At 42.2% G+C, this 27,500-nt stretch overlaps 3 protein-coding genes across 21 annotated transcripts in view; 1 reads left to right on the top strand and 2 right to left on the bottom strand.

Annotated features, from left to right (window-relative positions):
* Window positions 1–1,051, top strand: part of psda (pleckstrin and Sec7 domain containing a) — a 50,889-nt gene extending 49,838 nt beyond the window's left edge. For all 7 annotated transcript variants that reach the window (XM_056396342.1, XM_056396341.1, XM_056396345.1 and 4 more), the window contains one exon: window positions 1–1,051. This exon is cut by the window's left edge and continues 3,161 nt beyond it. The gene's annotated coding sequence lies outside the window, so the exon portion shown is untranslated.
* Window positions 1,052–1,695: 644 nt separating this feature from the next.
* nfkb2 (nuclear factor of kappa light polypeptide gene enhancer in B-cells 2 (p49/p100)) lies at window positions 1,696–23,260 on the bottom strand. Of its 5 annotated transcripts, none has more exons than XM_056396347.1 (24): window positions 23,160–23,260; window positions 19,396–19,493; window positions 16,648–16,687; window positions 15,046–15,121; window positions 13,723–13,763; window positions 11,434–11,532; window positions 10,962–11,113; window positions 10,733–10,845; window positions 10,384–10,542; window positions 9,753–9,857; window positions 9,491–9,579; window positions 8,936–9,074; window positions 8,520–8,645; window positions 8,064–8,267; window positions 7,826–7,967; window positions 7,628–7,742; window positions 7,180–7,387; window positions 6,429–6,598; window positions 6,165–6,267; window positions 3,691–3,875; window positions 3,380–3,461; window positions 3,060–3,229; window positions 2,758–2,869; window positions 1,696–2,652 (listed from the first exon to the last, which is right to left on the bottom strand). In XM_056396347.1, the coding sequence occupies exons 2-24, from the start codon at window positions 19,410–19,412 to the stop codon at window positions 2,582–2,584; spliced, it is 2,718 nt and encodes a 905-aa protein (XP_056252322.1). In that variant the 5' UTR covers window positions 19,413–19,493; window positions 23,160–23,260; the 3' UTR covers window positions 1,696–2,581. The 5 variants fall into 5 exon arrangements, with proteins under 5 accessions (XP_056252322.1, XP_056252323.1, XP_056252324.1 ...); XM_056396348.1 differs by having other exon boundaries at window positions 8,064–8,269; window positions 8,528–8,645; XM_056396349.1 differs by having other exon boundaries at window positions 8,064–8,269; window positions 8,531–8,645.
* Window positions 23,261–24,380: 1,120 nt separating this feature from the next.
* glud1a (glutamate dehydrogenase 1a) overlaps window positions 24,381–27,500 on the bottom strand; it is a 17,628-nt gene continuing 14,508 nt past the window's right edge. The window contains exons 12-15 of one of the 9 annotated variants that reach the window (XM_056395003.1): window positions 27,436–27,498; window positions 25,267–27,278; window positions 24,997–25,182; window positions 24,381–24,830 (exon numbers count right to left, since the gene is read on the bottom strand). In XM_056395003.1, coding sequence (XP_056250978.1) covers window positions 27,159–27,278; window positions 27,436–27,498 — 183 coding nt within the window. In that variant the 3' untranslated portion in view covers window positions 24,381–24,830; window positions 24,997–25,182; window positions 25,267–27,158. Of the gene's footprint in view, window positions 24,831–24,918; window positions 27,279–27,435; window positions 27,499–27,500 lie in introns of all 9 variants that reach the window. The other 8 variants (XM_056395005.1, XM_056394998.1, XM_056394999.1 and 5 more) reach the window with 8 other exon arrangements.

The following is a 27,500-nucleotide window of genomic DNA, read 5'->3' as shown; positions in this document are numbered from 1 at the left end:
TCAGACCATTAGACCTTTAGACCTTCAGACCATTAGACCTTTAGACTTTCTGACCTTCAGATCATCAGACCTTTAGACCTTCAGACCATCAGACCTTTAGACCGTCAGTCCTTCAGACCTTTAGACCTTCAGACCATTAGACCTTTAGACTTTCTGACCTTCAGACCTTTAGACCTTCAGACCATCAGACCTTTAGACCGTCAGACCTTTAGACCTTTAGACCTTCAGACCATTAGACCTTTAGACTTTCTGACCTTCAGACCTTTAGACCTTCAGACCATCAGACCTTTAGACCTTCAGACCTTTAGACCTTTAGACCTTCAGACCATTAGACCTTTAGACCGTCAGACCGTCAGACCATCAGACCTTTAGACCTTTAGACCGTCAGTCCTTCGGACCTTTAGACCGTCAGACCATCAGACCTTTAGACCGTCAGACCATCAGACCTTTAGACCTTTAGACCGTCAGTCCTTCGGACTCTGTGGTTTTTCTGACTCAGTGCTGATGGTCCAGCTCAAGGACTAAAGACCAGAGAGGCCGTCGTCCGTCCCTCAGTCTCCACCATCTGTACCATGAACCTGCTGCAGAGACGCTCAGACAGACGGGTCCAGACCCCCACCCCTCACTGTGGTGTATGACCCCCCCGGCTCGTATTTAGTCAACTATCCAGCACCACTTGTGTATTTCTGTGCAGTGAACAGCAGCAGTGGAGAGTCAGTGTAACAGTCATGGCCGCTTCCCGCTCGTCGTCTGTAAATAAACGTTGACATTGAGAAGCCATATTGTAGTCGGGCCGGAGGCCGCGCTCGCTCGCGCTGCGTTTAGGAAACTTTGATTTAGATATTTTAGTGTCTGTCAGTTTATTTATTCTGTTCATCATCGTTTCCTAACGGATGAGTTTCTGTGAACATGTTTTTTCCGGCTTCGCTGCGGCCTGAATGTTTTGCCGCCGGCGTGCTGATGATAGCTGTACATACTGTCCACTTCCTGTGAGGTCATAGTGAAACAGTTTCGGAGGCTTAGAGGCAAAAATAAAAAGTTTGAAAACAAATCTGGGTCTGAAAGTCTTTTTATTCACAAAACTTGCTTTGGTTAAATGTTGGAATTTGTCTGTTTTTAAATTTATTTTTATAATTTTTTTAATATTTTATATTTGATTTAGTTTTATAATTATTTAAATGAATAATTGGGTTTATAAGATGATATTTTAAGGTGTGAATTTCGACTTGAGTCAATTCGACATAAAAACAAATTTATCCTTTTAAAGTAAAAACTTTCATTATTTTGAAAAATCTCATACATTACATCTTTAAGAAATATGACTGATGACTGAAATGACTGATAATTGAATTGAAGACTAACTTTGATTTTAGTCATAATTGTAACTGAACAAGTTATAGTCTTGACTTACAGCTCCAAATTTATTTCATTTTTAATTAAAATTTTAATTATCAGACATTAAGTCCATGTACACTGAACTCATCACATATTTTAGTTTTTTTGTTTATGACTCATTTTTATCTAACTGACTCATAAATCACATTATTTTGATTGGTCATGAGAAAAAACATTTAAAGTAAAAATGTTGATATTTTTTACTTAATAATTCAGTTTTTTATACATATTGCATTTTGTAACTTTTTGAATCAAATTTATAATTTGTCACAATAGAAATGAAGAAGTTATAATTTTACCTACAATGAATATTTTTTATTTTTGTCATAACATTTAACAGTATTTTATTGACATGAATGAGTTTCCATAAAATGTCTCATTTGACTGAATGAAAAGCTGAAAGACGCTTCAGACACTGATGAACAGACGAGCAGGTGATGACAGGTGATGACATCATAGATCAGGCTGTAACGAGTGAGACGTGCTGTGTTCCAGAGAGGACAGAAAATAGGAAATTCCAGTTTTCATAGAGGTGAAAAAGCAGATCAGCTATTCACGTTAACAGGGCAACACACACACACTCTGTAAACACAACATAGATTTACTGATGTTCATCCTCTAAACATTCGACAGAAAAAACCTCTGCAGCGCGTTTATGTTGAAAGTTTGTGCTGGAGGAAAATTCAAGGACTTTCAAGGTGAAACTTAAGGACTCCAGACCGTCTGTCAGACCTCACACAACCCACAGAAATAGACCAAAATAATTACAAGAAAAACAAAATATAAATTAATGACAAATGTAAAGAAGCTGAAAATAGAAAACGGACAAATTTTATGAAATAAGAAAAAAACACTTTTATGTCTATGATACACTCTTATTGTGAAATAAATCATTTTAATCTGCTGTTTGTATTTTTGTTTAAAACAAAGTTCATTTTTTAAAACGTTAAAGGCCTTTTTTAATTTTTATTTCCAGTAATGTTTGAAAACCTGTGACATGTTTGAAAATACCCGAAACCTTTTCCTCATCTCTGTGAATCGCAGCGTCGTCTCCTGCAGAGTCGCTCTGCTCTGAACGAACCGTCTCAGTCTCTGAGTCTCAGTAAAGTCCGGTTCTGCAGAATCCTGGTTCCTGGATGACAAGATGATGTTGATGAAGCTGTTGGATGATGTCACTTCTTCCTCGTCACTGATTCACCACAGGCGACTCCTCTTCTTCCATTGGCTGGCTGCCGAAGCCGCTGTCGACCGTGGCGTCTGATTGGACAGAAAGTATAAATGAAGTGAGCATGGCTGCAGTTTGAACGAGAACTTCTCCCACTAAAACAGTAAATCCATCATGGACGTTTTTCTTTGTGTCACCTGTGTTGTGTTTGTCGTCTCGGAGCTCTGTGTGTCTCAGCAGGCGGACTCCTTCTGACAGACCAAGGGACTGAAGAGCTTCAACCAGACCTTCAACCGGACCCCCACCCAGCTACAGACGGACACACAGACAATCAGCAGTGTTACTCAGAGGCTGGTAACAGCAGTTTACTTCATGTTTGTCTGTAGCAGTGAACGCAGCATCAGAGCTGTTTGAACCACTGACTCAGATTCAGATTGAGCAGCTTCATCTGTCAGAGCTCAGACTCTGTGCAGCAGCTGGACACGTGTCCTGTTGTTACCTTGTAGTGCTGCAGCAGGTGGTGGCAGGGCGTTGGACTGTCCTGGTACAGGTGAGTCAGCGTCATCATCCCCAATTTCTCCGCCAGTTTCCTCCAGGGAACGTCCCCGACACTCAGCACCTCCACCAGCCGGGACAGTGTGTCCTCGTCCAGACCTGAACCCCCCACCTCTGAGACACCAACACAGGTTCTGGTCAGTTTTGTCTAACAGTAACTGAAGCTCGACCTGTTGACCTCTGACCTCTGACCTTCAGACTGTGGACATTTTACATTACGAGTGTCTAAAGTGATGATTAACTGGAGGACAAGGACAGACGCACCTTCACTGCTGCTAGGTTTGATCCTCTTACTGCAGTGACGACTCGACTTCGGACTCTGTCTGGAGTTTAACAGGTTCCTCACCTGAGGAAAGGAGACAAGGAGACAAGGAGAGGAGGTGAGGAGGATGTTTTAAAGAAAGCAGAACCAAACCTTCACCAGATTCAGTGACGGCCATTTGATTCTCAAACATCAAACAGCTTTTAAATGATCGGGTGGAGGTTCATGTCTCCAGAGGATTTCTGCAGTATCGTGTTTTTGTCCTGTGTGTTATTATGTCCTTTAGTTTTATTTTGAAGGTATAGCTCATTACCTTTTGGCATTTAGCGAGGTCCAGAGGGGTGTGTCCTGCCGATCTCTTGCGAGGGTTGATTGGCTGAGAGGCAGTGGCTTCTGGCTCTTTGACCTCCTCTCTGATTGGTTCGTCATCGTCTTTTTCTTCTTCTGATGAGTAGCTGAAGAAGAGCGGCTCGTCGTTCTCCACATTCTTATCAGCACCTGAAAAACAAGCTTCAATTAATCACCTGTGTTTCAGAGTGTGTTTCAGTGTTTGTTTAAGTGTGTTTCAGAGTGTGTTTCAGAGCGTTTCAGTGCGTGTTTCAGAGTGTGTTTCAGTGTGTTTCAGTGTGTTTCAGTGTGTGTTTAAGTGTTTTTTTCAGGGTGTGTTTCGGTGTCTGTTTCAGTGTGTGTTTCAGAGTGTGTTTTTTTCAGGGTGTGTTTCGGTGTCTGTTTCAGTGTGTGTTTCAGAGTGTGTTTCAGAGTGTGTTTCAGTGTGTGTTTCAGTGTGTGTTTCAATGTGTGTTTCAATGTGTTTCAGAGCGTTTCAGTGCGTGTTTCAGAGTGTGTTTCAGTGTGTTTCAGTGTGTTTCAGAGTGTGTTTAAGTGTTTTTTTCAGGGTGTGTTTCGGTGTCTGTTTCAGTGTGTGTTTCAGTGTGTTTCAGTGTGTTTTTCAGTGTGTGTTTCAGTATGTGTTTCAATGTGTTTCAGTGTGTTTCAGTGTTTGTTTCAGTGTTTGTTTCAGTGTGTGTTCAGTGTGTTTCAGTGTTGTTTCAGTGTGTGTTTCAGAGTGTGTTTCAGTGTGTGTTCAGTGTGTTTCAGTGTGTTTCAGTGCCTGTTTCAGTGTTTGTTTCAGTGTGTTTCAGTGTGTTTCAGTGTCTGTTTTGGTGTTTGTTTCAGTGTGTTTCAGTGTGTTTCAGTGCTTGTTTCAGTGTGTTTCAGTGTGTTTCAGTGTGTTTCAGAGTGTGTTTCAGTGCTTGTTTCAGTGTGTTTCAATGTGTTTCAGTGTGTTTCAGTGTGTTTCAGTGCCTGTTTCGGTGTTGTTTCAGTGTGTTTCAGTGTGTTTCAGTGCTTGTTTCAGTGTGTTTCAGTGTGTTTCAATGTGTGTTTCAGTGTGTTTCAGTGTGTTTCATGTGTTTCAGTGTGTTTCAGTGTGTTTCAGAGTGTGTTTCAGTGTGTTTCAGAGTGTGTTTCAGTGTGTTTAAGTGTGTTTCAGTGTGTTTCAGAGTGTGTTTCAGTGTGTTTCAGTGTGTTTCAGAGTGTGTTTCAGTGCTTGTTTCAGTGTGTTTCAGTGTGTGTTCCGGTGTTTGTTTCAGTGTGTTTCAGAGTGTGTTTCAGTGTGTGTTCAGTGTGTTTCAGTGTGTTTCAGTGCCTGTTTCGGTGTTTGTTTCAGTGTGTTTCAGTGTGTTTCAGTGTCTGTTTCGGTGTTTGTTTCAGTGTGTTTCAGTGTGTTTCAGAGTCTGTTTCGGTGTTTGTTTCAGTGTGTTTCAGTGTGTTTCAGTGTGTTTCAGAGTGTGTTTCAGTGTTTGTTTCAGTGTGTTTCAATGTGTTTCAGTGTGTTTCAGTGTGTTTCAGAGTGTGTTTCAGTGCTTGTTTCAGTGTGTTTCAGTGTGTTTCAGTGTGTTTCAGTGTGTTTCAGAGTGTGTTTCAGTGCTTGTTTCAGTGTGTTTCAATGTGTTTCAGTGTGTTTCAGTGTGTTTCAGTGCCTGTTTCGGTGTTTGTTTCAGTGTGTTTCAGTGTGTTTCAGTGCTTGTTTCAGTGTGTTTCAGTGTGTTTCAATGTGTGTTTCAGTGTGTTTCAGTGTGTTTCAATGTGTTTCAGTGTGTTTCAGTGTGTTTCAGTGTGTTTCAGTGTGTTTCAGAGTGTGTTTCAGTGCTTGTTTCAGTGTGTTTCAGTGAGTTTCAGAGTGTGTTTCAGTGCTTGTTTCAGTGTGTTTCAGTGTGTTTCAGTGTGTTTCAGAGTGTGTTTCAGTGCTTGTTTCAGTGTGTTTCAGTGAGTTTCAGAGTGTGTTTCAGTGCTTGTTTCAGTGTGTTTCAGTGTGTTTCAGTGCTTGTTTCAGTGTGTTTCAGAGTCTGTTTCAGAGTGTGTTTCAGTGTGTTTCAGTGTGTTTCAGTGTGTTTCAGTGTGTTTCAGAGTGTTTCAGTGTGTTTCAGTGTGTTTCAGTGTGTTTCAGTGTGTTTCAGTGTGTTTCAGAGTCTGTTTCAGTGTGTTTCAGTGTGTTTCAGTGTGTTTCAGTGTGTTTCAGAGTGTGTTTCAGTGCTTGTTTCAGTGTGTTTCAGTGTGTTTCAGAGTGTGTTTCAGTGCTTGTTTCAGTGTGTTTCAGTGAGTTTCAGAGTGTGTTTCAGTGCTTGTTTCAGTGTGTTTCAGTGTGTTTCAGTGCTTGTTTCAGTGTGTTTCAGAGTGTTTCAGTGTGTTTCAGTGTGTTTCAGTGTGTTTCAGTGTGTTTCAGAGTGTGTTTCAGTGTGTTTCATTGTGTTTCAGTGTGTTTCAGTGTGTTTCAGTGAGTCGGACCTGCAGCGATGAGCATGGAACAGAGGGTCGGTGAACCCAGACTTGCTGCCAGGTGAAGCGGAGTGTTTCCTCCAAACGTGCAGGCGTTGACGTCGGCCTTCAACTGGAACCAACAGAGAGAGAGAGAGAGTTCAACACTCTGATGTCACTGATGCAGAAATCCTCAGATCAATTGAAGTTATTGATCGTTATGAATGATCGTTTTTAATACCAATGATATTCTCAGCCGGTAAAGGTGAGCGTGAGGAGCCAGGTGTGTCATACCTCTGTGATCAGCGTGCACGCCACCTTGAACAGGTTTTCTCTGATGGCCAGGTGGAGAGAGGTGTGTCCACTCTTCTGCTCAGGTGCGTTGATCTTGGCTCCGCCCTCCACCAGTAGGCGGAGGCAGCGCTCACCGTCCCTCCTCACGGCCAGGTGGAGAGGGTGAAGACCTGACAGACGGAGGCACAGGTGAAGTTTTAGTGTTTGATGTCTGATTGGTGTTGTTTATATATGGGTGCAGGTGATTGACAGTTGAAGGGGAGGAGTTTTACTGTTACAACAAACCAGAATCTCAAATTTTTCAACCAATCACAACTCAGCTGACCTGCATTAAAGATTAAAATATTATATTCTCTATCATGGATTTCTGTCACATGATAACGAGTCATTTCCTGATCGATTCATCTTCTGATCAGTTTCTTGATTAACTGATTATCATCTTATTATTTTATTTCTATAAAATATCAGAAAATAGTGAAAAAACCAAAGTAATTTGACGTCTTGAAATGTTCAGTTTATACGACAAAGAAAAAAAACTGATCAATCAAGTAATTAGTTAATTGATAAGTTGTAGCAGCTGTGCATGTGACCTGACGGGATCGTAACTCCCATGATCACATGATGATATATGAGTCTTTAAAGGTTCAACATGTGGATGAACTGTCATCAGTCAAATTAATTATCATTAACGAAGTAATTAGCAGTAATTAGCAGATCCATCTCTTCAGTAAGAAGCTCTGGGGTCTCTCACCATGGTAGTCAGGGGTGTTGACCAGGTGGGCGTGGCGTTCTCCCAGGTGAGCCAGCAGGGGGCGGAGTGTGGTGTTATCTCCAGCCAGCGCCGCCAGGTGGAGGGGGCTGCGGCCATCTTTGTCCACCAGGCTGGGGTCGGCCCCCGCCCTCAGCAGCGCCTCCACCACCTTCACCTGTCGGGTGATCACGGCCAGGTGGAGAGGAGTCTGCAGCGATGACAGGAGGGGGAGGAGTCAGTGGTCAGGTGACACAGTGGGCTTGGTTTGGAGGTTGGTCATCTAGGTTTAGCTTCCTGCTGTGTTTGGGTTACTTGGATAGTTAGGTAGATTACTGTCTGAAGGGTCGGGTTAGTTAGTTAGTTATTTACCTGTCACAGGTGAGTTATTAGAGTTATCTAGATGAGTTGAGGTGGGCATGGTTAGATGGGTCAGGTGGGAGTGAGTTACCTGTCGCAGGTGGTTGGCTGTGTTGAGCATGTTTATCTGCTGGCTGCTGAGCAGAGTGTGGATCAGCTGCTGGATCACACCTGTCTGTTGATGGATGACAGCCAGGTGCAAAGGACTGTGGGAAAGAAAAGACACGAGATCAAACTACCGAGTCAAAGTGAGTCGGCGTCTCTCATCCAGCTTTCGATCGAGACTCACGTGTCTCCGTTGCCGTCCTGGACGCCACACAGGTGTCGCTGGATGGCCAGGAGGACGCGGGCGTCCCCGGTGCTGCAGTACTGCAGCAGGGCAGCCGCCGTCTGTCGGGCGCTCTGAGAGGCTCTGCTGTGGAGAGCGGTCGCTGCAACACCACAAGGGTGACATCATCAGTCACATGATCAATCACAGAAAAACAACAAAATCAGTTCCTTTCATTTTCCTTCCTGCAGCTTCTCACCGATCTGAAACAGTTGCTGTTGTAGCGGTGACCCAGTCTGTCCTCCAGTCTGTCCATCACTTTGTTGCTGGGTAACACCTCTTTGAGGGGCGGAGCCTGACATCTGAGCCCCTCCCCCTCCGCCGAAGCCTGTGAAACCTCCAGTGAAGAAAACTCCTGTTCCTCCTCCAGCTGCTCCGTTCATCTGCTGGTTGAACTGGAAACCTGCAGAAGAAGAAGAAAAGGGCAGTTAAGTGTAGTAAAGTGCAGTAAAGTAAAGTAAAGTGTAGTAAAGTGCAGTAAAGTAAAGTAAAGTGCAGTAAAGTGCAGTAAAGTGTAGTAAAGTGCAGTAAAGTGCAGTAAAGTGTAGTTAAGTACTTGAGTAAATGTACTTAGTTACTCTGAACTTTGACTCTGCTTTTAAACAAACGCTTCTCTTGATCTTTTTACTCATGAAGTTGAAGTTGTGATCCTCACCTCCTCCTCCTCCTCCTCCGGCTCCTCCTCCGAAACCCCCGGCTCCTCCTCCTCGTCCTCCTCCTCCTCTCCAGGGCTCATAATGAGGCAGTGGCTTCTGCTTCTTCCTCAGCACCTCCTCTTTGTCTGAAAGAGAGCAGGAGGAGAGGAGGAGGGGAAATTTAAAAGTGTGACAACAGACAAAGTTTCAGACTGAAAACATCTCATTTTGTCTACAGAAGAAATTTCCTCCGTTTTCCGTACGAGACGACTGAAACTCAGAGATGCCGCCATGTTTCCACTGAGGGAAACCCCGAACCTGTGACCTTTAACCCAGACACAAACATCTTCCTGTGAGTGTTCCTCGGGGTTGGGGGGTCACCCAACCCCATTAAATGACTGTATCTGCTCCATATGTCACTAAGACTGCAGCTGACCTTGGACCTGTGGGATGTAGGTGAACTGTTTGGGGTCGCTGCTGTCGCCGGCCTTCTTCCTCCTCAGCTGCAGGAAGACGGTGACGGGCCGCTCGATCTCCGTGCTGTGATAGGGCGGCGTCTTGAACACGATGGCGTACTGAGGAGAGAGAGGACATAATAAACACTGCGGGGGGGTCGGGGAAGGGGGGGGGTGTTCCAATTATTTTCCATATTAATAAAAATTGACAAAGACGTAATGAAGTGCAGCCAGTGAACGAAGTGACATCATCAAAACAAACCAAAAACTAAACAAATATAAATATATATGTGTGTGTGTGTGTGTGTGTGTGTGTGTGTGTGTCTGTGTGTGTGTGTGTCTGTGTGTCTGTGTGTGTGTGTGTGTGTGTGTGACAGTTTGAAGGAATTCCCCTGTTGATCTCAGATTAAAAACGAGCTGCTGTTCTTTTGTGTGTTTTTTTGTTAACTCTTCTCATTTCCTTGTGATGTAACTGGCAGAGTGTGTGTGAGTGAGTCACACACACACACACAGACACACACACACAGTCTCAGTACCTGTTTGTGAACATCGGTAGGTGAGAAGTCACCGAACGCCTCCCAGCCTCCCTCGTCATCCTCCTCATAAAAACGGATCTCGATATCATCTGTAATGTGCAGCAGAGAGCAAAGCATCATGGGATATTTCTCCAGATTCAGAGACAGAGAAACAAAAATCACAAAAGACAAAAACCAGGAAACAAACCAAAGAATCAACGTGATCAACAACATTCAGTCGTGAGACTCAGAGACAAGAAGCAGAAAGTGTTTAAAGTCTCACCTTTCTGCACTTTGTCACAGAGCAGGAAGATCTCGTCTCCTCCGAGCACCGAGCCGCACGTCTTGTCCATCCGAGAGATCTTCAGGTTGGAGGCGTTCGGAGACTCTGCAGGTCAAACACAGTCCGGACTCAGTTTTCTCCTGATCTCCGTCTCATACTTAAAGTCCGTTAAACCGTCGCACTAAAGACCTTAGAGACCAAACTAAGGGAAAAACTAAAGGGACCTCTGACTGAGTTTATGGTGATAAAGGAAGAAAATAAACAGGAAGTGCTGCGACCTGGAGACGTCCTTAATAAACAGGAAGTGCTGCGACCTGGAGACGTCCTTAATAAACAGGAAGTGCTGCGACCTGGAGACGTCCTTAATAAACAGGAAGTGCTGCGACCTGGAGACGTCCTTAATAAACAGGAAGTACTGCGACCTGGAGACGTCCTTAACGACGCAGTAAAATCTGTCACTGCTGCAGTGAAACTCCCTCGGCTGAGGAGACACTTACACTCACCCAGAAAACATCTGATTCCTTCTCTCACTTATGAATCAATCCACACTTTTCACTGGAACTACTTTCTACTGAAGAGATAGTCCCCCCCCCCCCCCCCCCCCCGACCCCCCCCCCCCCCCGTGACTCACTGCTGTCGTAGATGGGGTTGGACACGACGGGCTTCAGCGCTCTGGAGAAGGAGCCGTTGCTGTCCTGCAGGTAGGCGGTGAACTTTAACCTCACGATGTTCAGGTCCATCACCTTCCCCAGCTCCTTGGCCTCCTTCACACACGCACTCTCCTCCGCGTCTGCAGCACAGGTAACAGCTCTCACACACCTGAGACACACCTGTCCACTCACAGCAGCACTGTGGACTCACTCATACAGGGTGTGTGTGTGTGTGTGTGTGTGTGTGTGTGTGTGTTGGGGCAGGTGTGTTACCTGTCAGGGTGCTGTGTGTGTGTGTGTGTGTGGGGGGGGGGGGGGCAGGTGTGTTACCTGTCAGGGTGCTGTGTGGTCCTTTCTGTCTCTTCCTCTCGTCTCTCAGCCTCTTGCACAGAATCTCGGCGACACCTTTCTTGGTGACGTGGAGGATTCCCAGATTACTGAACCTACAGGAAGTGACATCAGCGGGTCATCACCTGTCTCATTATCATCTGTGTGATCGTTCTGTGACGTCACTGTTTCAGTGTAAGGTGCAGGTGCTTTGATGTGATTGGATACTGACGAGGCGGTGAGGTCGCTAGGGCCGACGTCCACGGTGCAGGTGCCCTTGTCGGTGCAGTGACGTCCCACCAGACTGTGAGCGTGGACCCGGGGGGGGTCGGTGTGGGTCACCAGCTGGACCTCCACCCGCACGTGACCCATGTAGTTATTGATCTGAGACACAGAAGAAACATGACGATCAGCTGTTTCCATGACAACGCCAGTCACAGTGAAACTGAAGCAGCTGAGTTTTGTCACAACAACAACAACAGCTGATCTGAGTGACGTTAACAACAACCTGACAAACAGCTGGTTACATGTGCCTGCGTTACATTATATATACATATTTATTATACATATATATAAGATATGTATTATATATTATATATAATATACTGCACATGCTCAGTACACCTCCTGATGTGTTGCGTTCATGGTTGTTTGTATTTTCAGACACTGTGTTGTGATGTCAGAGTGTAGCTGATGTGTCCCACCTTCACGGTCGGGTAGGTTCTCCTGTTCTTCTCACTCGAGGCTCCTGGCAGGCCGCCGTGGGACGGACCCTCGCACTCATAACGGAAACGAAAGCCCCTCTGGTGACACACAACAGTCAGTCAGCCAGTCAGCCAGTCAGTCAGTCAGTCAGTCAGTCAGTCAGTCAGCCAGCCAGTCAGACTTCAACACTGAGACTGTGATCCAGAAACTAATCAATCCATCGACCGATGTAAAGTAAATTAGTAAATTGATTAATTGTTTAAATTCTCTGGTTGCAGCTTCTCTGATCTTAATTAAATATCTTCAGACAAAACGAGACGTTAGAAGTTGAATGTAAAAGTTTTATTTTCTAACTTTAGAAACGTTTGAAAAGTTCGACAGAAACAATTTGACTCTATTTAAAAGTTTTATTCAGACTGAGGAGAATTCAAACATTTTTAAACCCTTTCCTGACATTAACTTATAGACGAAATGATCAATTTAAAAAAATGATTTGCAGATTAATGACAGTAAAATAATTGTGGTTATTAGTGAAGTGTTGCAGGTGTTTGGCTGCTGTTTGTTCAGTCAGCCTCTGTGTTGTGTTCAGACACGTCTGAGTCAGGCAGATGAATTATTTCAGGCTGGTTGCGTAAACCTGCTTCTTCTTTTCCCCTCAGACCAGAACTGAGTGATTTGCATAGAGACAGTCAGAGGACGTAGTCACCTGACCTTTAGCGGCAGAAACTCCCTGACTTCCTGCGGCCTGTTCAGTCCCATGTTGCTGAATGACTGTTGGGAAAACCCTGGATTAAAGGAGGTGACTGTTACAGCAACATGTGGATGAGCCTGAAGTCGGGGAAACACCTGACGCTCCATGTGAGTCGGACTTCTTCTTTCAATAAAACACTGTCCAGATTATAGTTATTTATATATTTACATGTATTTATGTTGCATTACATATATATCATATTATGTTAGATATATATACTTATATCACTGTAATGATACAATATAGTTTCTCTGTGATTTTATACTTTAAACTTCATCTTAATATTTACTTTGATTTCTATTATAGACACTTTATCATGTTGTCATATTACTGTAGTGTGTGTATATTACATAAAAATAACATATAAATAACATTGTGTTAGAGCTGCATTGATTGGTTGAGCAAAAGAAATTTTGAATCCACCACCAATATTTTGATAATTAAATAATATCTGACGTTCTGAAGATAAAAAGATCTTTGACTCCTTCAGGTTCTCACCTTTGAGAATGTGCATCTTATTTTAACTTGATATTTATATATATCTTATTAAATTAAATATTTGGGAGTTTGAACATTTGATGATTTGTTTATGTTTTTGTTTTGATGTTTTCTGATGTTGTTTGTAAACCAATTGATCAATGATTGATTACAGAAAAAATAACATCAGATTAACTGATAATGTGTTATATATTTTATTTACTCCTTTGCACAAATATTTGCACAACTCATATATAAAGTATTGTAATGATGATAATGTAAAAAGATTTTTAATGTCTTCTTTACTGTTTTTCAGTCACTTCATTCAAACAGTTCTTTATAAGTTTTCTTAGAGCTCAGCTTGTCTCTGATCCTCAGGGATCATAAAGTTTTATTTTAAGTCTTTCATCTGTTTGGTTTGAAGACTGATCAAAATTATTGAACAAATTAAAGGCGGAGGATTTTCTGAAGAAAGATCTAATAACTTCATATTTTAAGATTCAGCTTCACTTTTCTGATGACAGATTTTCTCTGTCTGTTCGTTTAATAATCCAATCCGAACTTCTTAGTATTGATTTTATTTATGTTTAGAAAATGGCCGTGGACTTCGTCTACAGGACTGTGTGTTGGTGGATCAGTGATTTTAGTTTAGTTTAAAAGTTTAATATATCAAATACATCACAGCATCATTTTCTAAGTTTAGAACAAACGTTTAATTCATAAAAGAGGTCTGGAAGATCAGGCTGCAACCTGGAGTCGGCCCTGGTCTGGGACCAGTTACGTATAAAATGGTATTATCAGCATAGAAGCGGACACTGTTCAGGAATGAATATTATTTCTGTATAGAGTAAATAGCAGGGGGCCTAATATTGATCCTTGTGGGACACCATTATCAACCAGACACAGGGTGACTCTGACTTCAGTCATTCCCAAGAAACATGTCCTTTCTTTTTAAATTAATATTATTTAATGTCAAATTTAATTTTCAGGTGCAACTTCTTGTTGCATTTAAAAAGAGTTAATATCAATTACTACAGACAAAGACAGATATCAGTCTCACCTGTTTTGGCTCTTCGATGATCTGAATGTAAGGACCATGAGCTGAAACACAAACACAGATTAGTTAGTTTAGTTAGTTAACTAGTTAATAACCTGCAGAAGAAACCGAACAGGTCTGAAAATGTTTCTGTTTTTTCTTCAGAAGTCAGTGACTGATAATATCTGAATTTCACCATCGACTCTCAAACTTTCACCAGCCACAGGACTTTTCATATGTAGTGAAAAGGTAGAAGGAGGTGGTTTCCCTGTGAGTAAGTTCTAGAAAGTGTAGTTCTAGGCTCCCAGGCACTGCTCATGTGCAGTTTGTGGACAGACGAGGTAGCAGGAGAAAGTCCAGGATGTGGTTCCTGAGTATGGACAGGTTGTTCTGTTGTTTCTGAGAAGGTTCTTGAAAATGCTCTGATAATGTTTTGTCTGATTAAAGGTCTGAGGTGTCTCTGTCCTTGTTTCCAGGTCCAAATAAGAGCTTCCAGGTCTCAGGGTTCCCCCAAGGTTTAGAGGTTAAGATGGTGAGCAAGGTTCAGGTCAGGACAGAGACATCTGCTGCATCTGTAATATCTCTTTCACTTAAACTCTAAATATCACTTTTTCTCTGTAATAATAAATAAATAAACTAATAATAAAAAAAACTACCACAAACAAGGTTCCAGCCATCAGGTTCTAGAAAGACCTGAGGACTGGACAAAGTTTAAAGTAGGCTCTAGAAAGTGTAAGACCAGGTTCAGAAGTCTCTTTTTGTATTTGTAGGTCCAGGTTTGAAGTGCTCACATCTTTTTGCTTCTTTCCAGATACAAACAAGATGGTCTACGAAAACAACTTTCAGGTTCCACACACCAACAGGAAGTTCTCAACATTTATCTGGTTCCAGTTCGAAACAAAGGCTGGACTCCAACAAGGTTCTTCTTCACACCAACATATCAGAGTAATTTGTAAAAACTGTTCTCCTGGGTTCTATCTGTGAATCCTGAGCTCGTGTTTCAGAGTTTCTGTAAATGAAGGTAAAAGGTTCCTCAGAACTTGAATTAATCTCCTGAGAAGGTTTTGGTTCTAGCTACTTTCTGAAATGTCTCTGTTTGTTTCAGGTACAAACACGTTTACAGCAAGGTTCCGGCAGGAACTGTTCCCTTGATGATTTTCCTGAGGTTTTGATCCGACTGAGCTGAAAGATCCGGTTCTTGTATCTTTGTAGGCGAACATGACATTTAGATTTTTGTATAAAATTTTTCTGATGAATGATTTTAATGGGGCAAAAATATTTGTGAATAAACTTTGATGTCAGCCTGTGTTCCAGTTCACTGACGATGAAGTGATGATGTCACTGTACCTGTCTCAGGTATGTAAGGTTCAGTCTTTATGTCCACTGGAGGAATGTAGTCATACGTCATCAAATTCAGGTGCAGCTGAAGAAGAAAAGATATTTAGAGCTGGAACAGAACGTCTGTCAGTTTGATCTGTAATTCAATCAATCAATCAATCAATCAATCAATCAATCAATCAATCAATCAATCAATCAGTCAATCAATCAATCAATCAATCAATCAGTCAGTCAATCAATCAATCAGTCAATCAGTCAATCAATCAATCAATCAATCAATATCTGTGTGTCTTCATGGTTTTCTGTGGAGAATAAACTCTGATTTTGGAGGGTGCACAGTTTTGGTCTTTTGGTGAAGGAGTTATTAATCATCAGGTATTACAATGATTCAGTGATTGATCAGTTACATAATTTTATGAATCATTTCTTCAGTGAAAAAAACCCCAAATATGATCAGATTTCTGAAGAAAATGAATCTATTGACAAGTGATTAATGACATGAACATGAAGATGAGTCTCTGACCTTATCACTGTTTTAACATTTGATTGATTAAATTAATTAGTCAAACAACAGTAACAGTCCTTTTCATAGTAAAACAAACATTAACTTTAAAGCTACTGCTCCTGTTAGCTCCTGTTAGCTCCTGTTAGCTCCTGTTAGCTCCTGTTAGCTCTTGTTAGCTCCTGTTAGCTCCTGTTAGCTCTTGTTAGCTCCTGTTAGCTATTGTTAGCTCCTGTTAGCTCCTGTTAGCTCCTGTTAGCTCTTGTTAGCTCCTGTTAGCTCCTGTTAGCTCCTGTTAGCTCCTGTTAGCTCCTGTTAGCTCCTGTTAGCTCCTGTTAGCTTGTATCAGTCTCCTCAGTGCTGTTGTCTTTTCTGTGTATCTGTTTCATTGTCTTTTTTCCACCTGATTAATTCAAATGTAAAACAAAGATTTCAAGGTAAATCTTGACAGACATGATGAAGACTAATGGAGACCTGAGCTCAGAGTCAAACAGGGAACTGTGAAACACTGAAGTTACTCATGCAAATTGTTTCCACTCTGCAGCTTTAAAACTCGACTTCTACAGAAACCGGACTTTTTGTCTTGTTGCTAAAATGAAAAAAAACGAGTGTTTGTGACTCTGTTTCTGTGACGATGATGATTTAAACACAACGGTGACTTTAACTGCAGCTGTTTGTACCGATGTCATCACTTCATCTTCATCACCTCATCACAGTGTGAACTGGTGAACTGATGAACTGATGAACTGATGAACTGATGAACCGATGAACTGATGAACTGATGACATCGGTAACAGTCCTTCAACACGTTCACCAGAGTGAGCTTGACTCTGAGCGCAGACGCTCTTAGATTCAGTTGCTGTCATGTTTCCAGAGGCTGAGATCAAACACAGCTTGGACTTAATGATTTAAACTTTATTTAAAAAGGAGGAAACAGCCAGTGAAGAGAAACAGCTTCAACAACAGAGAAGACGCTTCTACAACCGGAGACAGTCGAAGCTGCACAACGTCTCGACACAGTGAAACCATTTCAGTATAAAGCTGATTTCTTTATCTCTTATTTGTTTCCTGAAGGAATTAAATAAATAAATAAATAAAAACAGACTCACGTCGTTGTCGTAGACGTTGATGAACTGAGCTTCACTCATCCTGCAGCACAAACAACAAACAACAAACAACAAACACATCAACAAAGGAAGCTCTTACTTTAAACAGTTAAACACACACACTCATTTCCCCTGTGTCTGTGCGCGTGTTTGTGCGTGTGTGTGTGTGTGTGTGCGTGTGTGTGTGTGTGTGTGTGTGTGTGTGTGCGTGTGTGTGTGTGTGTGTGTGTGTGTGTGTGTGTGTGTGTGTGTGTGTGTGTGTGTGTGCGTGTGTGTGTGTGTGTGTGTGTGTGTGTGTGTGTGTGTGTGTGTGTGTGTGTGTGTGTGTGTGTGTGTGTGTAGGAAACACAGCAGACTTTCTGACCTGAGTTTCTGTCCAAACACGACGACCAACAACCGAACGAGGAAACAACAAACAAACAAAAACCTGCAGCAGTTTCACTTTCACATGACGGACAAACGACTCCTCTTCTTCTTCTTCTTCTCTTTTTCTTCCACCCTCCCTCTCTCTCTCTTCCTCTCTCTCTCTCACTGTTTGTCTGTGTTGTTTCACCCCCCTCCCTTCCCCCTCCCCTCGGTCTGTTCTCAGTCACTTCCTGGAAGTGGCCGAGCCGAGGAAAACCCCCAGAATTCCAGATCAGCACTGGGGGAGGGGCGGGGCAAAACATGATGATGTCACTGCTGCTGATAATAACACAGACGGGGAGAAACAAGGTTCCTACAGAGAGAACCACGAACCGGGTTTTTTAAAGAACCAGACCAAAGAAAGAGAGAGAGAGAGAGAGAGAGAGAGAGAGAGACAAACCTCTGACCAGAAAACAGAAACAAAGTGTTCTCTCTGTTACACTGGTTTTATTTTGAAAATCTTCTCTACACTGTAAAAAACTGCCCCCATCTGTTCTCGGGTTAATGACTGAAAACTGATGCAGGTAAATCCAACATCAGCAGGTATTGTTAGCATGTTAGCATGTTAGCATGTAGCTGCTGTCACAGCCTGAATCTGAATGCAGAAATATTTAATCATATCTTTATTTTCTCTGCACTTCCTGAGCTCTGGCGGAGCGTCCTGCTGAGACGTTTGTCCCTGGTTTGTCTCACAGGGACAGTCACACATTTTCTCTCTGTCACACACTTTTCTGACTTGTAGGTTTTTTTTAATAAATTAAACTCTGTTTTTTAAAAACAAAGATTTCAACCTCATCAAACTTCAACCAATCACTGATCTGTTTCCTGCACATGCTCAGTGGCTGTATCACCGTGGTTACCAGGTGATATGTTACAGAAAACTGTGTCGTCTGCATACGTTCACATATTTAGTTGTTTTGAATCATTTCTGATGTTTTAACTGACTAAATGATAAAGTACTCGACAGGCTCATCAAAAATAAAACGTACTGTTCAATAAAACAGGAGCTCAACACACGATAAACACACGATAAACACACGATAAACACACGATAAACACACGATAAACACACGATAAACACACGATAAACAGACGATAAACAGACGATAAACAGACGATAAACAGACGATAAACAGACAGAAAGACGTCAGACTGAGCAGCAGGTGAAAGGAGGAATCCTCACACTGACCTGATGGTTCATATTCAGCAGCAGCAGCTTCAGTCGGTGGTTGTTGTTTGTCACTCTGACTTCCTGTCTCTAAAACTCACATCTGATCTGAAGCACATCGTTCTCCAGACTTCAACACGTCTGTGGGACAGCCCCTCTTATGATGACAGCCAATCACGTGACAGCATGGATGTGCCTCATTAACATGAACCCACATCAGGTACAGTAAGAGCAGAGAGAGAAAACCCGAGGGGAAGTTTTTGTGTGTGTGTGTGTGTGTGTGTGTGTGTGGGGGGGGGGGGGGGGCAGGAATCCACAGAGGTGGTTTTACTTTTCTGTTTCTCTGAAACACGTCGGACATGTTTCTACTAACTTCTTCTTCTGTCACTCAACACACCTGGACAGGTTAAAGGTCACAACCAAATGGGGGGGGGGGCTCTGCAGTGCTGAAGACAACAACTCCTCCAACCTTCAACCCTCTGATACGACACATAGCAGTGTCTCCTGAGATCCCGCCCCTACACTATCAGGTGTACTGGACCTTGGTTGTCATGGTTACAATAATAATGAGCACGGCTTGGTTAGGTTTAGGACAAGATGGTGATACTTCCTCAACATTAGACGATCTCTGTTGCCACAGTTACAACTACGCCCATAGATAATAAAAACAACACAAACAGCTGGTTTCACATGGGAATCGAACATGTGGCTGACAGACACCAGGGTCATGATACAAACACAGGTGCGGCTTCATCAGACGCATCAGGCTCCTCAGCACACCTCACCTTACGACAGGTGAGGTGTGATGTCATGAGCATGTCTGGGGTTAAATGTGTTCACAGTGAACCGGGTTTGATCGGGACTGATACCTCAGACTCACTACATGGACTAAAATATGTGGACGCCAACTGATGGTCCCCTCGACAGGAAGTCATGTGATCAGTGTTGGACAGGCTCAGATCAGACTGATGAAGCAGCTGCTGCATCAGACTCACCTGGAGCTCACAGGTTCGATCCCTCAGAGCAAACTCAATCTTCCATCCAAAAAACTTTCTATTCACATCACAACAAACAGACACTAAGCTCACATCCTCCACTCGCTCACATCCTCCACTCGCTCACATCCTCCACTCGCTCCTCCTCCACTCGCTCCTCCTCCAAACACAAATCACACGCACCTCAGAGCTCCAGCCATGACTCAGCAGGAACAGGCGAAGAGGAAGGTGATGAAGGCTCAGCTCCCAGCTGATTTGTTCTTCCTCCTTCAGTGATTTTCCTGCAGACGCCAAATCAAGAGTGAATCACAACTCAGAGTGTGTGTGTGTGTGTGTGTGTGAGTGTGTGTGTGTGTGTGTGTGTGTGTGTGTGTGTGTGTGTGTTGTGTGTGTGTGTGTGTGTGAGGGTGTGTGTGTGTGTGTGTGTGTGTGTGTGAGGGTGTAGCTTAGCATATGGGCAGTGGAGACATGTCCCTACCAATATTTCAGGAGTAAAGAATTGTCCTGACCGCTACATGAGTGAAGTCGTATTAGATCATTCCAAAGTGGCCTCCAAGAGTCTGCATCTCCAAGACAACCAATTTAGACATGCTAGCATTTGATTGGCTGAAAGGGTTGAAAGGCTATCTGAAGAATCACGTTAGGTGAGAATATCACAGTGATCACATCAACTGATGTTATTTAACCATGTTAGCTAGCGTTAACTCGCAAGCTAACCCTGGCTTCTGTCCTCTGTAGGCTAACAGTCAGGCTGCTGGTCAGAGTATAAAATATATCAAAGTATGAGTTTAATTTCTGTCTAAAAATCCCATGAAAATGCCACATGAATACTATGACTTTTTATGCCTTTTTATGCCTAACTATACTAAAATCTTATTATGCTTTACTTTACAATGTTACATCTAAAGGCTTGGTGGTGCGATGGTTCGAACAGATGCCTCACAGGCAGAAGCTTCTTGTTTTGAACCCGAGTCTGCGCCTTTCAGTCTGGAGTTTATGTCTCACTATATTAAGACTTTTAGGCCTTTAATGCCTTACTATAGTATGACTTTTTATGTCTTATTATTCTATGACTTTTTTACTGCTTTACAATGTTATCTTTATAAGGTGGCTTGGTGCAATGTTTAGAACAAATGCCTCACAATGAGAAGGTTCTGGGTCGAGGAAATTTAAGTGTGGAGTTTATGCCTTTGTATACTACCACTTTTTATGCTTTATTATACTATGACTTTTTATGCCTTACTATACTACCACTTTTTTTTATCATTATTTTTTTGGGCCTTTTATGCCTTTATTGATCGAGCAGTAGAGAGAGACAGGAGGTGGGGAGGCAGAGAGGGGGAATGACATGCAGCAAAGGGCCGACTGCAGCGAGGACCCCAGCCTCCGCACATGGGGCGTCAGGTGGTTCAACCAACTGAGCCACCTGACGCCCCATACTACCACTTTTTATGCCTTACTTTAATAATCTTTTTATACTTTACTTTACAATGATATTTTCATAGGGTGGCTTGTTGGTACAGTGGTTAGAACAGATGCCTCACAGTCAGAAGTTTCTGAGTTCAAACCTGCGTCTTTTCAGTGTGCAGTTCGTGCCTTACTATACACTTGTTTTTATCACTTACTTTCTTCTATAATATAAACATATCATAAACATATACAGATTAACTAGACATACATGTCAATATATGATATTATTCCGATGTCTAACAGGTTTCATATGTAATTTCTACATATGAAGGATATACTTTAACGACATGTATGATTTTATTTCATCATACATCTCATCCATGGAAATACAGCACATGAACATATATCATATTTCCTGAATGTAAATTCAGATCTCATATGTTAATAAACCGTTTGGGTGGCGAGGTTGTGCATCCCTACCAATGTTTAGACCCAACATATGCCCTTTTGTGTGTGTGTGTGTGGTGTGTGTGTGTGTGTGTGTGTGTGTGTGTGTGTGTGTGGGTGTGTGTGTACGTGTGTGTGGGTGTGTGTGTGCGTGTGTGTGTGTACGTGTGTGTGTGATAGAGTCATATCTAAAGTGGGATATCTCAGTGGGAATTTCCACTCCTCCTCCTCCTCCTCCTCCTCCTCCTCCTCCTCCTCCTCCTCCTCCTCCTCTCGGAGGATTTGGGGATGATCCTTGATTTCCCTCGAGACTGAACAAACCAACATTTCTCTGTCTCCTCAGGACAGCTTTTAGCCTAGCTTAGCACAAACAGTGCAAACAGGGGGAAACTGCTAGCCTTCCTGATACTTCCTGATCAGGCTCCTCAGAGGACGAACTGTCTCCAGCGCCACCTTCAGGACAAACAGCAGAATCACTCCCTGACTGAAAACTGATTCACTTTGATTCAATGGTTGATGATTTGATGTGTCTGGATTTCCTGTTCCTGATCTGCAGCTGTTGTCTTGAACACGTCTGTTACCCTCAACCTGCTCGCAGCAGCTGGATCCTGGTTATGGGATCATCCATTAAGATGAGATATCATCAGGTTTTAAATTATTGTTCAATCTATAAATGTCAAAATACAGAAAAATTCTCCATGATACTTGGATCAGACTTTAGCTGAACAACAGAAAATTAATCTGTGACTATAATCTGTATCTCATTAATCAATTTAATCATTATTCAAGCAAAAATTCATTCACTGGTTAAAGCGTCTTAAATGTAAAGATTTTTCTTTTTCATAATTGATAAAAACTGAATATTTTGACAGTTTGTCAATAAACAGATATTTGAATGATCACAGGCAAAAACTGATCAGTCAAACAATTGAGAAAAAAATCAGCAGATTAATCAAATAGATAATAATCGTGATCTGCAGTTAGAGCTTCACAATTAATCAAAATATAATCAAAATCTCGTTATGGTCAAGTGCAATATTCAAATCACAGGAGCTGAAGTTCCTTTGATGAAGATGAAATGTGTCACATTGTTGTGCATTGTTAGCATTAGCATTGTTAGCACCATCAGTGTGGTGGTGCTACTGAGGCAGCCTGGACTACAAATCATCTTCTCCAGATGTGAAGAACATGGAAAAACTATTGTTTACATGGACTCGTAACTTTCATCATAATATTCACCAGAATAATCACAAAATGATTTTTTCGTTCAGTCCTAGTTACAGTCCATCATTTAAGAATTAACCAGGTTTCATGTCATAGTCAGATCAATGTGTTTTCTCAGATTTAAATGAACATCAATCTGTCGTCATATGATCAGATAATCAATACATAGTTGATCAGGTGTTATTTTACTGTTCTAACTGTGTTTAATAAACCAGGTTGTGATGGTTAGCAGGCTAACTAACTGATTTTAACTCATACACCTGGATTAGTGAAGCCAGGAAACTATCACAAAACTAAAAGAAAGTAAAACTGCAGAAAGTAAAAATAATTATGTGTAAAAATAGGAATAAAACTGCCAGTTTAAAGTCAGAGGAACAGTCGATTCCTCTCAGAGTCTCTGATGTTTTTCCTGCTTCAGTAATTTTCCTCTGTTACACAATCTGATCAAACAGCAGCAACAGTGTTTCCTTCATGTTTAATTCTCTGCATCATTTTCACCTTTAAAACTCAGCTGATCAATCTATCTTTAATCTTTTTATCCTCACCAATAAACAACAATCAGCTGTTCATTTAGAGAAAACCAGTGGATTTATCAGCTGATTTATCAGTTGATTTTAGTGAAAATTTAGAGGAAAGAAAATAAAAACTTTATTGATTTAAATTGAGTCTTTCACGTTTGACTGAGAGACAAACAACGTTTAGTGGATTTCAGCCTCAAAAACACTGACTTTAATTCAGTTTGACGTGGAGTGAAATCTTGACCTGAGCAGTTCCAGTGGTGAATGTGAAGATTGGATCAGTTTCTCAGTTTCTCGTCACTTCCGGTTAAAATGAGTACAAATTAAAGTTTAAAGGTGAGTTTTTACCTGCGAGCAGCTGCTGTGTCCGTTAGTCCGTCCGATTCCCCGAAAAACACTAGAATCAAACTGACCCGAGTAAGAAACAGCTGCAACACGGCTGACCTGACGTCCTGTTTCTGCTTTTCAAAGTAAAATACTCACGCTAGCTTTTTGTTTGGTTCTTCTTCAGATAATAGGCAAAGTAAATACCTGCTCATAATTCTTACTTTTATTTTTTGTCCTAAACACAGAATTTAAACCACAAGGGAATAAATTATAATTAAATTCACAATATTTCATTTTAATTATTATGATCCAAATTTATAATTAAGTTATAATAAATAAACAAAGTTTGTGAGTCTGTTCACTTTCACTGTGAGTTATATTTAAAACGTGAACAGAATAACTCAAATATCTCAAACAGGTAAAACTTGTATGGAAGTTCAGTCTGGCCAGGAAATAATGACATTAATGTTTAACTGTGTTTTAATCATAAAATATCAATTTTTTCAATTTTTTGACAAACTCATCTTCATTGAAACCAGGTAGTTTTTATTATTCAATCTTTATTTCTGTGTCAGTGTTTCCAATGAATCAAAATCTATTTACAGATTGAAAAGGATTCTGTTTCAGCTTTTATTTTTACAGTTACCCCGCCTAACCGGAAGTCATGTCCCCTTTGGCCTCCACGGGCCTGACGCAACTCCGCTCCGTTGTCATGGTGACCGCAGCCTGTCAGTCAGAGCGGAAAGCCCCGGAGCTGGAGGGGAATTCCGGAGCCATGCGGCAAATACGGCGCGCTGATTGGTGGAGGGAGGAGGAATATCCCGCCCTCAAGACACACTAATAAAATATACAATCAAAAACCAAAAAAATCTTATAATAATAATAAATAAAATAATATTTTTATTTAAGAAATAAAAAGTGAGAACAGCAAAAGTAAATAAATAAAATTGTGATTTATTAATGAATGAATGATAATAATAAATGATTATAATGAACCAGCACTGCCCGGTTGTATACAACAGTAATAATAATAATTCCTAATAATATCATGACTGGATCCTTAGACACCTGGAGCTGGATAAAGTAACTAATGAGAAATTATATTTTTTAGCTAAAATCCAAAAATTTGAATAAAATAAAGTGAAAGACTCTTTAACACGTTTAAAGGTCTGTTCATCATCAACATCTGTAACGTGTTTGTATCCAGCTGTGTGACGTGTGATTTATGAAACAGAAACACACTCAGACTTTCTGTGTTCTTTATTTCAGTTTAACAAAAAGGTTTAAAAACTCCTCAGTCAGAGCGGAGGACACAAACTACAGCTTGGTTTGACTGTGTCCCTGTGTTACTGCAGCAGTGAGGTCAGAGGTCAGAGGTCAGAGGACTCAGGACTCAGGTGGGTTTCTCTGGTGGCAGCGCAGCAGAAAAACAAATGTTGAGACTCGGAGTGGTCTGAGCTGCAGCTTGAAGTGTGTGTGTGTGTGTGTGTGTGTGTGTGTGTGTGTGCGTGTGGGGGGGGTTCCTCCTCAACGTGACGTCTGTGGCCCCTGGAGGACTCAGCTGTTCATCCAGGGGCCCGACAGTCACTTAAAGCTTCATCACAGTTCAGTCAGTTTGAGTTTGTCTGATCCACCCAGTCCCTCTCAGACCTGGTCCCTCTGAGACCTGGTCCCTCTCAGTCCCTCTCAGACCTGGTCCCTCTCAGTCCCTCTGAGACCTGGTCCCTCTCAGTCCCTCTCAGACCCTGTGAGACCCAGTCCCTCTCAGACCCTGTGAGACCTGGTCCCTCTCAGTCCCTCTGAGACCTGGTCCCTCTCAGTCCCTCTGAGACCTGGTCCCTCTCAGTCCCTCTCAGACCCTGTGAGACCTGGTCCCTCTCAGTCCCTCTCAGACCCTGTGAGACCTGGTCCCTCTCAGTCCCTCTCAGACCCTGTGAGACCCAGTCCCTCTCAGTCCCTCTGAGACCTGGTCCCTCTCAGTCCCTCTCAGACCTGGTCCCTCTCAGTCCCTCTGAGACCTGGTCCCTCTCAGTCCCTCTCAGACCTGGTCCCTCTAAGACCCTGTGAGACCTGGTCCCTCTGAGACCTGGTCCCTCTAAGACCCTGTGAGACCTGGTCCCTGTCAGACCCTGTGAGACCCGGTCCCTCTAAGACCCTGTGAGACCTGGTCCCTGTCAGACCCTGTGAGACCTGGTCCCTCTCAGACCCTGTGAGACCTGGTCCCTCTCAGACCTGGTCCCTCTAAGACCCTGTGAGACCTGGTCCCTCTCAGACCCTGTGAGACCTGGTCCCTCTCAGACCCTGTGAGACCTGGTCCCTCTAAGACCCTGTGAGACCTGGTCCCTCTGAGACCTGGTCTCATCAGGCAGAGTCTGTTGTGTCAGTGGTCACAGGGCAGCTACAGTCCTGTCAGTTTAACTGCATAGATTAACTTTAGCTTTAGCATTTAGCATTTAGCTACAACTGTGTCACAGTCTGAACAGAGGAAACACAAACTGAGGAGTTTTTATTTAAAGTCAACTTCCTGTTGACTGCAGCGAAACGAGGAGATGACAGTTAAAGGATCGTTCCAGGTTTTTATTTTACTGATGATGATGAAGATGAAGAGTGGTTCATTCCACCATTCTCTGGTTCCTGTTGATCAGCAGGTAAACATGTAACAGACGGATGATGATCTGTAAATAGCTGATGAACAACAACATAATTAACAGCTGTAAACAGATGTAAACAGATGTAAACAGATGTAAACAGGTCAGTGGAGGGAAGAGGATCGGAGCCATGTGACTCTGACCCTCTGTGAGAAACAGATCATCATCATCAACAACATAAATCATGGAATAAAATTAAATGTCTCCAAATATTATATACAAATTGTTTTTGATTGTTGACTAATTAACTACTTGTTTAAAACATCCTGATAGTTATTAAATACTTTATGCGGCTAAACTTAAAGTAACGTGAGACCAGCTGACTGAAGTTTTATCATCATCATCATCATCATCATCATCAGAAAAACACAGGAACGCTCCTTTAATGACGTTTCTCCAAAGGCGGTAAATATTAAAGCTGAAGTCCTGAGGCACATGTGCATTATAATAAAAAAAATATCTATACAAGCTCTTCACCTGGAGACAGACAAACAGTGAATACATGGCCAGAAGTATGTGGACACCACTAACGATCACAATCAGTTTATTAGAGTTCATTTCTGTTTTCAACTTCTCTGACGTGAAGATTTGTTTTATTGTGAAATAATAACTGGATCATTCTAAATGTTTCAGGCCTTTAAAAAATGATTCAAACTAAACCAGTAAAAACCAGTAAAAACTGGTGACTGTGTGTAAAATCAACTAATGATCTCAGTCATTTTGTTCCAGCTGCTCACATGTGAACATTTTCTGCTTCTCTATATTCAACTGAAAATGTTTTTACTATTTACTAAATGATTAATCAATAACCAATAATCTGTAACTGTCTGAAAATAAAGGGTAGCTGCAGCTGTGGTGAAACATTGACTTTATGATTTGCCACAGTGGAAGGTGACGTCTTCAGATCTGAAAATATTCACATGTGAAACTGATTCATTTTCTCTCTGTGGTTTAATTTGTCTGATTCCATAAAAACACCTCAAATCATCCAGTGAATCACCAGAATAAAACTAAGATTCATGGTTTTCCTTCATTAATAATCAATAATCATGGGGACAAACATTGGCCTAATAATGGATGGATGAAGGAGGGTGTCCACATACTTCTGTCCACATAATGTGATGCAGGCAGCTTGTGACAGTGTCTGTGGTTTAAGGCGTTCAGATGATTTCATGTTCAGGTCGAGACGAGCAGGAAGCTGCTGAGTTCAACTCCAATTCATGGAGAGAAGAAGAAGATGATCGTAAACAGATGAGAGAAGAAGAACGACCTCAACGAAAGGTCAGTGAAGAAGTCCTGTAGAGACGATGAAGACAGACAGACAGACAGACAGACAGACAGGTGACAGACAGACAGGTGGATGGAGGTGCGTCTACGTGAAGATGAGGCCGGCTTCGCTGTAAACCTTGAAGACCTTCTCGATGGCGTTGACGTACGCCGCTGTCCGCAGGTCGAGACCCAGGTTGTACTTGTTGGCTGTTCTCATGATTTGCTGCACGAGAGGAAGGGGGGAGGGAGGAGGGAGGAGGGGGAGGGATGATCATTTAACATCATGAGATAAGTGTGTGTGTGTGTGCGTGTGTGTGTGTGTGTGTGTGTGTGTGTGTGTGTGTGGTGTGTGTGTGTGTGTGTGTGTGTGTGTGTGTTACCCTGGCAGAGCGCTCCATGGTGAAGGCCAGACCTGAGTGAACGATGTCCTTCTCAGACGCTCCCT

Source organism: Seriola aureovittata, chromosome 14, assembly GCF_021018895.1.
Source record: "Seriola aureovittata isolate HTS-2021-v1 ecotype China chromosome 14, ASM2101889v1, whole genome shotgun sequence".
In the NCBI taxonomy this organism is placed as follows: Eukaryota; Metazoa; Chordata; class Actinopteri; order Carangiformes; family Carangidae; genus Seriola; species Seriola aureovittata.
The sequence above is the reverse complement of the archived record's forward strand: the minus strand, read 5'-3'. Positions and strand labels throughout refer to the sequence as shown.

Excerpts from the sequence above, each read along its gene's own strand:
- nfkb2 (XM_056396347.1), bottom strand. Across the intron at positions 13,764-15,045 it reads ACCTTACATACCTGAGACAG|CTCATGGTCCTTACATTCAG; the intron begins GTACAGTGACAT and ends TTTGTGTTTCAG. Across the intron at positions 11,114-11,433 it reads GAACCTACCCGACCGTGAAG|ATCAATAACTACATGGGTCA; the intron begins GTGGGACACATC and ends TCTGTGTCTCAG.